The sequence below is a fragment of the Zingiber officinale genome, chromosome 1A, assembly GCF_018446385.1.
Source record: "Zingiber officinale cultivar Zhangliang chromosome 1A, Zo_v1.1, whole genome shotgun sequence".
Lineage (NCBI taxonomy): Eukaryota > Viridiplantae > Streptophyta > Magnoliopsida > Zingiberales > Zingiberaceae > Zingiber > Zingiber officinale.
Genome location: NC_055987.1, coordinates 22,908,244 through 22,919,699, shown reverse-complemented (window position 1 = coordinate 22,919,699; position 11,456 = coordinate 22,908,244). Strand labels below are relative to the sequence as shown.

The window sequence follows — 11,456 nt, the reverse complement described above, 5'->3', positions numbered from 1 at the left end:
TACTTGACTGGGAAGTCCTAGTGAGTGAAGCTAGGCAGGAGGAAAATCCTGGTGAGTGAAGCCAGGTGAGAGACCTAGTGAGTGAAGCTAGGCAATTGGGAAAGTCCTGGTGAGTGAAGCCAGGTGAAAGACCTAGTGAGTGAAGTTAGGCAATTGGGAAAGTCCTGGTGAGTGAAGCCAGGCAAGAGAAATCCAAATGGGTCAAGGTTGACCAGACATTTGGTGAGAATCCAAGTAGGTCAAAGGGATTGACCGGATACTTGGCACGAGAAAGAAAATTCCAAGTAGGTCAGAGGGACTGACCGGATACTTGGTGAGAGAGTCCTAGCCGGTCAAGGGTGACCGGATGCTAGGTCTTATGTACCAACAAGTCATGGTTGACTAGATGTTGGTTTAGGGGGCTTTAGACTTGGTTTTGGACAAAAACCAAGGTTTGGATTGATCCGTGGATTGATCCAGCAGGTTTGGATTGATCCGTGGATTGATCCAGCAGATCTGGATCGATCAGTGGATCGATCCAGCAGATCTGGATCGATCCGCCGATCGATCCGGTGAGTCCTCGCGAACAGAACCCCTCCGGATCGATCCGTGGATCGATCCGTGGATCGATTGGGACGCTGGATCGATCCGTGGATCGAAAGCACAGAGGCGCTCTGGATCGATCCGTGGATCGATCCAAAGCCTCCCCGATCGATTGGGAGCAATCCAATCGATTGGGATTCAACCGTTGGCGTCGTTTATAGCTGTTGGCGTGCGATTCCTTCAGCATCACTTCACAGATTCATTTCAGATCTTCACCAGCTCCTCCACAACTCTTCTCAAGCTCGAGATCGCCAGTTCTTGAAGGTTCTTGGAGGCTCTTCCAAGTCAAGAGGCGGATCCAAGCAAGAAGAAGAAACTAGGGTTAGGGTTTGTGCACTCATTGGAAGCTTGTAAGCTTGTATTTCTTTACTACCCTTTCTTCTTCTTGTATTGAGTCTTTAGGGCTTCTCCGCCCTTGGTAGTTACCATAAAGGAGAGTTTCATTAGTGGAGGGTGCGTGCGTTGTGTGGATCCTTGGATTAGTCACTTCCCTTGGAGGTGGATACCAAGTAAAATCCAAGTGTTAGCGTGTTTGTATTTGTTTCTTTGTATTTCCGCTGCGCATCCTTGAAGAAACAAGCAACGCCGAGCAACGAGCACGCGAAGAGCTATTCACCCCCCCCCCCTCTAGCTACTTTTCGGTTCTAACAAGTGGTATCAGAGCGAGGCCGCTCTTCACCGGAATCATCGCCGGAAGGGTCAAGCATAACAAGAAGAGCTAGAGGGTGAAGAAGTTGAAGCAAAATTGTCAAAGTCAAAGATATTCAAAAGCTCAACTTCTACAATGGAATTCCAAGATGGGCTCGGATTCGACACGAGGGTGGCTCCACCATACACTTCCACGAGCTTCGATTCTTGGAAATCAAGAATCGAAAACTTTCTTATGATGGAGATAGAGCAATGGTTTGCTCTAATGGAAGGATTTGAAGCTCCAACAAACTCTAAGGGCAAGCTTCTCAAGAAAAGCAAATGGAGCTCGGAGCAAGTCCAAAGGTGCGAGGCCAATGACAAAGTGACCAAGCTTTTGGTAAATTTATTGCCAAGCACCATACTTTGCAAAATTGGAAAATTTGAAGATGCAAAGGATTTATGGAGCAAATTGGCCAAGCTTCATGAAGAGATCCCCTCCACTGTACAAGAGCAAGAAGTATCTAGAGAGGGTGACTCTTTGGAGCAAGACCAAGAGGAGGACTCCAAGGTTGAGAGATGCTCAACCTCCGAAGAAGAAGTCCAAGAAGAAGTTTCATCCTCAAGGGAATGCATCGAAGGGAACAAGGAGGGAGCATACTCCTTGTTTCATATTCAAGATGATGAAGCCTCCACCTCTAGGATTGAGGGGGAGCAACTCTTGGTGACACCGGATCAAGAAGAAGGAGAATCTTCCACATCCGGGTCAAGAGAAGAAGAGGATGAAGAAGCTTCCACCTCCACAAGTCAAGATGAATCAATTGGAGGGAAATCGATTTCGGATCAAGAGGAAGCCTCTACATTCATATCAAATGGAGGAAAAGATGCCACCCTTACAAGCAAAGGTATAAATATTTCAATTAATAATAAAAATCATATTATATGCTTTGAATGTAGGGAACATGGGCACTACAAGAGCAAGTGCCCCAAATTGGCCAAGAAAAATGGCCAAATGGCACAAAAAGGCAAGGAGAAGCTCAAGGAGACCATCCCCGGAACAAAAAGGAGCAAGGAGCGCATTGTGTGCTTCCTGTGCAACCAAAAGGGGCATTACCGAAGTCAATGCCCCAAGGGGAAGAAGATGGTCAAGGCTCAAGGAGGCATTAGTCAAGGGGAAGCCTCCAAGGTAAAGAAGAAGGTAACATTTATTGAGCCTACCCCGTTACATTATGGTAAAAAGCATGATAGTTCAAATTTTTATCATTTTAATGCAATTTACCATAAGAATAGAAAGCATGAGGGCTTTAAGGAAAAGCATGTGGCCCTACATGCCAAAACTACCCAACCTAAGGTTAGGAAGGTAAATAGACACTTGGGCGAGAACACTAAGGATAATAGATACATGCCCAAGAACAAAAATGCTCATGGACCAAAACCTAAGAATTTAATGATAGAAAATCAAGTCTTGAGGTCAAGACTTGATAAAATGGAAAAGACCCTAAAGAGGATGGAAAATATCCTACAAGGGCAAAATGAGAAATACCTAGGGCTAGGAAAATCAAAACCATCCAATGGCCATAGAGGGTTGGGATACAAACCAAAGGCTAAGAAGGATGTGCCCTCGTACCATAGAGTTCCATATAGTTATGGAACAAACCCTAGGTCCAGTGGTCAAGCCAAGAATACTAGGGAAGTTATCCCTAAGAGTATTTTTGCGAAAAATGTGACTAAGACTTCTAAGAAGTCTAAGAAAGTCACTAACAAGGTCACAAGGGAGGCTATCCCTAGAGTTGACCTAGAAAATGTGACCAAGGCTTCTAAGAAGCCCAACAAGGTTATTAGGAAGGTATCTAGGGAAGTTATCCCTAGTGAGTACCTAGAGCATCCAAGGAGCACCAATAGGTGTTGGGTTCCTAGGAGCATCTTCTCTACCCCATAGATGGGTTAGAGAGTGTCAACTCTAAGAAGAAGGGTAGTTAACCTAACTTTGAAGAAATTGACACTCAAGGAGCATTTTCAAGGTTTTTGTTAACCTTTGAAAATGAAATGGAATTATCATTTACTCTTTGGAAGAGTAAAATGTGCCAAATGGTGGAAAAATTGATTTTATCTTAAATGGCATAAATTGAGAGAACCTAGAGAAATACCAAGTTGGGATTTTGGTATTCTCTTAGAAATTTAAGGCAATCCGGGACTTGATTTACGTTTTTACTCTTGAGGAAAAATGGAATATGCCAACATTTGAGGATATGCTTAATTTTTAAGTGGCATAAACAAATCAAGAGAAATGTCAAGTCGGGTTTTGGCATTTTCTTAAGGAAATTGGGCAATCTAGGGTTTATGCTTTAGGATTAGCTAAGGGTTAAGGATACTTAGATAGATAATCTAGGTATATTTTAATTATGCTAAATCTTGCCATGTTTGCTTGCCCATCATATGCCATGACATCATATTTATTGTTGCATTCATATCTTACTATGAAAAATCCAAAAAATACCATGTCATGACACACATGCATCATGTAGCTATAGGGTACTTTCTTTTGAACATTATCTCCTTTTGATGTATGCCATAACATAGTCATGCATTAAGTTTAATTCCTCGTAATTAAGGACAAATGGCATTTAACAACACTTATTAACAAGTGACATCCTAGGTGGATATCTAATATCTCTAAAATGCCTAGATAGATATGCATGATCCCTAGAATAGGGCAAAACTAAAATCTCACATCTCACAAGGACTATAAGGTGACTTGTATGTGTTTTAGTGCACATTAGATACAAGTGAGATGTTAGAAAGATGAACAAAACTCAAGATGTTGATTTAGTGCATTCTTTTGAGTTTTAGGTTTATCAAAACACATAGTTATGTGTTTTCCCATCATTGGGAAAGCTAATGTACAAGTCATGTGCATTAAGCCCAAGGAATGTGATGGGATATTGGCTTTGAAAATTATTTCAAAATGCTTTTGGAAAACCTTGGTGAAGGCTATCTTTTGATAGTAATCACCATTGAATAGTTAGACACAAACTTGAAGAAAACGCTAAAGTTTTAGCAAGCTTTCAGTTTGTGTCAATTTTTGAAAATATGAGGTATTTTCTTAGAAAACTATTTTTCCTTGATAAAGTATGCCCTAAGAAATGTCTACACGAAATTTCATGATTTTTGGATTTTTGTAGAATTTTCTAGGGATTTCTGAAGTTGGCTGATTTTGAATTTCAGCAACTATCAGAGCTCAAATCGATCCATGGATCGATTGGAGTTCCTGAATCGATCAGTGGATCGATTCAGAAGGCAATTCTCGCGAGCAGAAGCTCGCTGGATCGATCAACCGATCGATCCACACATCCTGAATCGATCAGTAGATCGATTCAGATAGGTTGAATCGATTGGAACCCAACTCCAATCGATCCAGGATGCTGATTTTGGCTGGGAAGGCCTGATTTCAGCACTCTAAACCTATTTTAGTCAATTTAACCATTCCTAACCCCTGAAAATACATTTGTATATATAAAAAGGGTGTTTTCGTGTGGAAAACAAGGATGGATTGATTAAGGAAGGCTAAGTTGAAGTTTTGGTTGAGGTTTGTTTCAAATTTTGAATATTTGAACCTCAAAACTTCTAAAAATTGAGTTTCCTAAAGTTTTGGGGATTCCAAGTCATTGTTGGTGCAATGACAGAAGTTACCACCATGTCTTTAGGGGGAGGGACTCTTTAAAGACATGAAAATTATTTTTCATGAACCTTGGAAGGTGGTCAACCTTCCGTTAAGAACATGCTCAAGGTTGAGCGTTTGAACTTTAATGGGGAGTGGATATCCTCATTGTTCAAGTGGCTTCAAGTGGATAATGCTCAAGGATGGGCATTTGCCTACATTGGGGGAGAATGTAGGGTTAAGGTTAATGAAGGGTATGAGACCTTCATTATCGTGTTGGTCACAACGAGTGAAGTTGTGAACAACGATGAGCAACTCTTCAGGGGGAGAGTTTTCAACAATGGGGCATTTGTTGAAGAGTGCCCAAAATTGAGGCACTGGTTGATGTGTGCTCAAAGATGGTTTGATGTGTGCCAATAGGGGGAGAATGAAAGGGAGTAAGTTAGACTTTCATTACCTAGAGGGAGTTTGCCCTCTTAGGGGGAGAATGAAGGGCTTAACTTATGTATTCATTACCTAGTGGCATGAAGAAGGTTTAGGCTATGGGATTAGCCTAACTTACATGTGGTATTGTAAGTGATAGTGTTGGTATTGTCAAACATCAAAAAGGGGGAGATTGTTGGTGCAACATCCCTCAGGTCAAGGTTGACCTGGTTGACCAAGCTTGAGTCTTGGTTTGGGTTTCGATGTTTGACAATGCAAGGTTGATTGAAGAAGAGTCAAGTAGGTCAAGGATGACCGGATACTTGACTGGGAAGTCCTAGTGAGTGAAGCTAGGCAGGAGGAAAATCCTGGTGAGTGAAGCCAGGTGAGAGACCTAGTGAGTGAAGCTAGGCAATTGGGAAAGTCCTGGTGAGTGAAGCCAGGTGAAAGACCTAGTGAGTGAAGTTAGGCAATTGGGAAAGTCCTGGTGAGTGAAGCCAGGTGAAAGACCAAGTGAGTCAAGCTAGGATTGACCGGATACTTGGCACGAGAAAGAAAATTCCAAGTAGGTCAGAGGGACTGACCGGATACTTGGCAAGAAGAGAAAAGTCCAAGTGGGTCAAAGGGATTGACCAGACACTTGGTGAGAGAGTCCTAGCCGGTCAAGGGTGACCGGATGCTAGGTCTTATGTACCAACAAGTCATGGTTGACTAGATGTTGGTTTAGGGGGCTTTAGACTTGGTTTTGGACAAAAACCAAGGTTTGGATTGATCCGTGGATTGATCCAGCAGGTTTGGATTGATCCGTGGATTGATCCAACAGGTTTAGATTGATCCGTGGATCGATCCAGCAAATCTGGATCGATCAGTGGATCGATCCAGAAGATCCGGATCGATCCGCCGATCGATCCAGTGAGTCCCCGCGAACAGAACCCCTCTGGATCGATCCGTGGATCGATCCAGAGGTCCCAATCGATCAGTGGATCGATTGGGACGCTGCTGCTTCGCGCGATAAGCGCTGGATCGATCCGTGGATCGATCCAGGCATTTTTCTAGAGCACAGAGGCGCTCTGGATCGATCCGTGGATCGATCCAAAGCCTCCCCGATCGATTGGGAGCAATCCAATCGATTGGGATTCGACCGTTGGCGTCGTTTATAGCTGTTGGCGTGCGATTCCTTCGGCAGAACTTCACCGATTCAACTCAGATCTTCACCAGCTCCTCCACAGCTCTCTCCAAGCTCGAGATCGCCAGTTCTTGAAGGTTCTTGGAGGCTCTTCCAAGTCAAGAGGCAGATCAAAGCAAGAAGAAGAAACTAGGGTTAGGGTTTGTGCACTCATTGTAAGCTTGTATTTCTTTACTACCCTTTCTTCTTCTTGTATTGAGTCTTGTAGGGCTTCTCCGCCCTTGGTAGTTACCATAAAGGAGAGTTTCATTAGTGGAGGGTGCGTGCGTTGTGTGGATCCTTGGATTAGTCACTTCCCTTGGAGGTGGATACCAAGTAAAATCCAAGTGTTAGCGTGTTTGTATTTGTTTCTTTGTATTTCCGCTGCGCATCCTTGAAGAAACAAGCAACGCCGAGCAACGAGCACGCGAAGAGCTATTCACCCCCCCCCCCCTCCCCTCTAGCTACTTTTCGGTCCTAACACCTTCACCCGAAGTAGGGTGCCTGGCCAGGCGTTCACACGGTCCAGGCGCTCGGACGATCGAAAATTGATCTTCACAACGGGCTAGAAGGTGACTATTGGCGGACATACGTCACAGTCCAAGCGTCCGGTGGTGGTTCGGGCACCCGGAGGTGGATAACTTTTGTCGGATCGAGTTTCAACGAGAACACATTACGTCAGTCTTGTGGGGGCACCCGGGAGAAGTTCTTAGCACCCGGAGTGGACTGTAAAAGAAGGTTTCGACCAACAGCTAGAAAACAACATTCCAAACAACTTTCACTTCTTCGTACTACTCAGAAAACGTCTTCTCGATGCCCCGAAAATTATTCCGACAATTATTACGCTGAAGATCGATCTAATCCTTCAAGTCGTCGGTATTATTTTTATTCAATGGTTGATCATTTATTTCTCTTTTTAGATTACACTATTTTGTAGTCAGTGAAGATTTTTATGGAATGAAACACATGGTTTTGAGTTTCTCACTTAAGAATTTATTTCTATTCGAGGTAAAGTGAGTTGTTTCTTTCTATTCATTCAAGGTAGAGTGAATTATTTCTTTCTATTTTAACCAGTATTGTTTCTTTCTTTTTCTGTAGCAAAGAGTTTCAGATCTGAACGGAGGGAGAGAAAGGATTGTCGATTTAGCTTATTCCCTGGCCCTATAGAGATAATGGTGTCTTTGTTTCTCCTATTAATAATTTTATCTAACTGGAGTACTCTTCCTAGTTCATCAGTTGTTTCTTGACTGCTAATTATGTTCTTGACTGCTAAATTTGGCCATTTCAATATCTCTAATTGCTATAATGTTCTTGACTGCTTTCAGATATATACCTTTGATAGTTTGATTCAAACATTAAATTTAACTTAAAGTTCAATTATGACCGACAAAATTAAATCTAGTTAGGCATTCATTGGTTTCTAATATCTTTACAGCATGACATGTTACTCGAACGTCTTATATCAGCAAGAACAGCGTTCCGATTTTTGATTCATTTCTGTAGCGTGCATGATGTGCTACGAGCAAATTATCAAACCCGGAAGCAACGTGATCAATAAACCACTGCACAGCAATTCAGCAAATTATCACACTTCCTTCACTCTCGATCTCGATTATATTGTCATGTTAATTCATCGATCGTATATATCTGAAATTAACCTGCATCATCGCTAGACGCCGTTAATTTAAGCTCCGAGAGGTTCCCCACAAGCAACAGAAAACCCTGGCCCGCCCCCTGCATGCTCCTCTATAAATAATTGAAGTCTCGAACCCACTCGGCAATTCATTCGCCAAATAGTAGATCTAATTAAGCGACCATGGAGATGAAGAAGTTGGCCGTGCTGGTGTTGTTGGCAGTGGTTGTGCTCTTGGTGGCCACCGAAGCCATTCCTTTCGAGGATAAGGACTTGGAGTCGGAGGAGAGTCTGTGGAACCTGTACGAACGGTGGCGCAGCCACCACACAGTGACGCGGGACCTCGACGAGAAGAAGAAACGATTCAATGTGTTCAAAGAGAACGTCAAGTTCATCCATGAATTCAATCAACGGAAGGAAGTGCCCTACAAGCTTCGCCTTAACAAGTTCGGCGACATGACCAACCAAGAGTTTCGTGCGGTCTATGCCGGTTCCAAGGTGGCCCACCACCGCTCTCTACGCGGCGATCGACGCGAAGAAGAAGGCGGCGGGAGCTGGTCTAGCGTCAGTGGGGTTCCGACGTCGGTCGACTGGAGGCAGAAGGGTGCAGTTACTCCCATCAAGGACCAGGGCCAGTGTGGTAATTAATCGATTGCAAGTTCATTTGTTTTCGATATTTGATTGTGAAAGGTAAAATAATATGTTCTAAAATATATATGATCAGGGAGTTGTTGGGCATTCTCTGCTGTGGCTTCTGTGGAAGGCATAAACCAAATCAAGACCAACCAATTGATCTCCTTGTCGGTGCAACAACTCGTAGATTGTGATACGAAGCACAGCAGGGGATGCAAGGGAGGTTTCATGGACTACGCATTTGAGTACATCATGGAAAATGGAGGTCTCGCCACAGAAGAAAACTATCCTTACACGGCTAAAGATGGAACCTGCTCGAAGGTTAATTAATTATACATTTTGCAATGATTAATATGTTAATATAATCTTGGTATATAGTTGGTGCGGATGCATAAATTAATGTAACTTTCTTCTTCGCATGCAGGAGAATTCACCGGCGGTTACAATCGATGGCTACAATGATGTGCCGGCCAACAACGAGAATGCTTTGATGGCGGCCGTAGCCAACCAACCGGTGTCAGTCAGCATCGATGCAGGCGGCTCGAACTTCCAATTCTACTCGGAGGTATTGCCATATATAGCTCATTACATCAATTTATATATGTCGATCAAAAACTCTTTGCCGATCCAAACGTATATTTCGATATCGCAGGGAGTCTTCACGGGGCCCTGTGGCACTAAATTGGGTCATGAAGTCGCAATCGTTGGGTACGGCGCAACGAAGGATGGGACTAAGTACTGGATAGTGAAGAACTCATGGGGAACAGGGTGGGGTGAGAGTGGCTACGTTAGGATGAAAAGGGGAATTTCGGCCAAGCGTGGGCTGTGTGGTATCGCGATGGAGGCATCTTATCCTATCAAAACATCCCCTAACCCTAAGGAGCATGCGAGATCTTCCATGGATGAATCTGAGATGATATATGATGATGATACTTAACTGAAATTATATTCACGCTGGGAAGGATGCAGATAATGGTTAAACTTTGTGGTGTTTCTTTAATGCGTTGTACTAATGTGTGTGCATTTCACTTCAGTGAAATGGATAAATAAATAAATAAATAAATACATTTCGTCCACTAATTGAGATTTGCAAATAAATATTGATAGTAGTGGACTGGTTCTGTTCTTGCGTCAAACAAATTGAGAGTTACACAAGGCAAAGCAATAAATAAGCTACAAGGGCAAATGTGGTTTATGGTTGAACTATTCACGAGATATATTTTGCAACAATTTATACATTAATTTTGCTATTTAAGGTACTTATGTGAATAAACGCATCTTATTTCATAGAAGAATTCATTTACAGTGCATGACAATCAATCGCTATATGGATGTATCAGCCAACAATTAGGATGTTTTAATGGCGACTGTAACTAATCTAATTGATTTTGATGTCGGAGATTAAGTGACCTTGTTGTTGTTTTTTTCTTGAATATTCATGTTTATAATGTTGCAATTAATGTTTAAGTTCCTTGTATTCCTCTAAGTTATGCTAGTGTTAACGTCATTTCTAAAAGATAAATGAATAAATATATATATTTCTTTAACGTACTGATTGAAATCTGTAAATAAATAATTAAACATTTAAAATTTTTGACAATTTTTTTTTCATTTAGATTTATTGAATGTAGAAAGATTAACCATCATTAACTTCTAAATTAATAATTTAGATTTATTGAATTCAAACAACTGCTCCTGTGCAATGATTTAGAAAACTGGCAAAAACCTAGAAAAAAACGTAGAAGAAATGTGGTTTTTTAGTCTAACAAAAAGCATATACAAATGTCACTTCATCACTTTCATGGTATTATAAATAATATAACAAACTGATAGAGCCAAATGTTAGATGACCAACAAACGTATTGTTGTTGCAAATCCGCTGCCAAATATAACAGCCACTTTTTCGATTTTGGAAACATCGTTTTACTGCTTGACAAAGAGCCAAACTATATATGCTACGGGATTGTCAAAAGCCAAAGATGAAGTCATTGAACGCGAACGTATAATTCCCGCCGCGTTCTGATCCTCTATTGGAGGAAGAATTTCGCCTTTTCACTATGATTGAAGCAATTTTGATTAACTACTGTTTGCTTCTGATCCTCTGCCTAATCCCGCGAATGAGAAACTTAGAATTCAACTACAACTATATATATATATCATCCTACACATCTCGTGAGCATCTAAATTTTTAAAAAATTTGAAAAAAAAAAATTCTACTTAATACTATAATTAACCACTCAACCCCTAAATCTAAAGGTGAAATCTTATTGGCATAACCCGCAATACAAAACTAAATAAAAAAAATATGAAATACATGGTGATGCAGGTTTAATCTATGATGAAACATAATATCTTTAAATTTCAAAAAGGCATAATTTTTGATTCGAGACTCGGAATTAAATTCTATCAGTGGCCACGCCTGTAGAATTCCAAAATCTACATTTGTAACTAGTAAAACCGTAACCACCAAGTTTTAACCTTATATTCCACCGTTTAAACCATTTTCAGAACTTTTTACTATTTTTTTTGATAATTTTTATTTTTAAAGTATTTAGGATAATTTTAGTATTCCTAGTATTTATAGGAGATGATTTGTCTCAATTATATACTTTCCTTTTCGAGTAAAAAATCTATTTTTTTTTACAAGATTAGAATTAAGATCTGCTAATTATAATTTCTTTCCTTTATTTGGATTCATATAAAAATCATATTTAGATGTTAAGGATTTATCCTTT

At 41.2% G+C, this 11,456-nt stretch overlaps 1 protein-coding gene across 1 annotated transcript; it reads left to right on the top strand.

Moving 5' to 3' along the window:
* The first annotated feature begins 8,271 nt into the window (after positions 1-8,271).
* Positions 8,272-9,658, top strand: LOC121996912 (thiol protease SEN102-like). Its single transcript, XM_042551072.1, has 4 exons — positions 8,272-8,728; positions 8,813-9,042; positions 9,146-9,286; positions 9,374-9,658. Exons 1-4 carry the CDS (start codon positions 8,272-8,274, stop codon positions 9,656-9,658), a joined length of 1,113 nt encoding a protein of 370 aa, XP_042407006.1.
* The last annotated feature ends 1,798 nt before the right edge of the window (positions 9,659-11,456 follow it).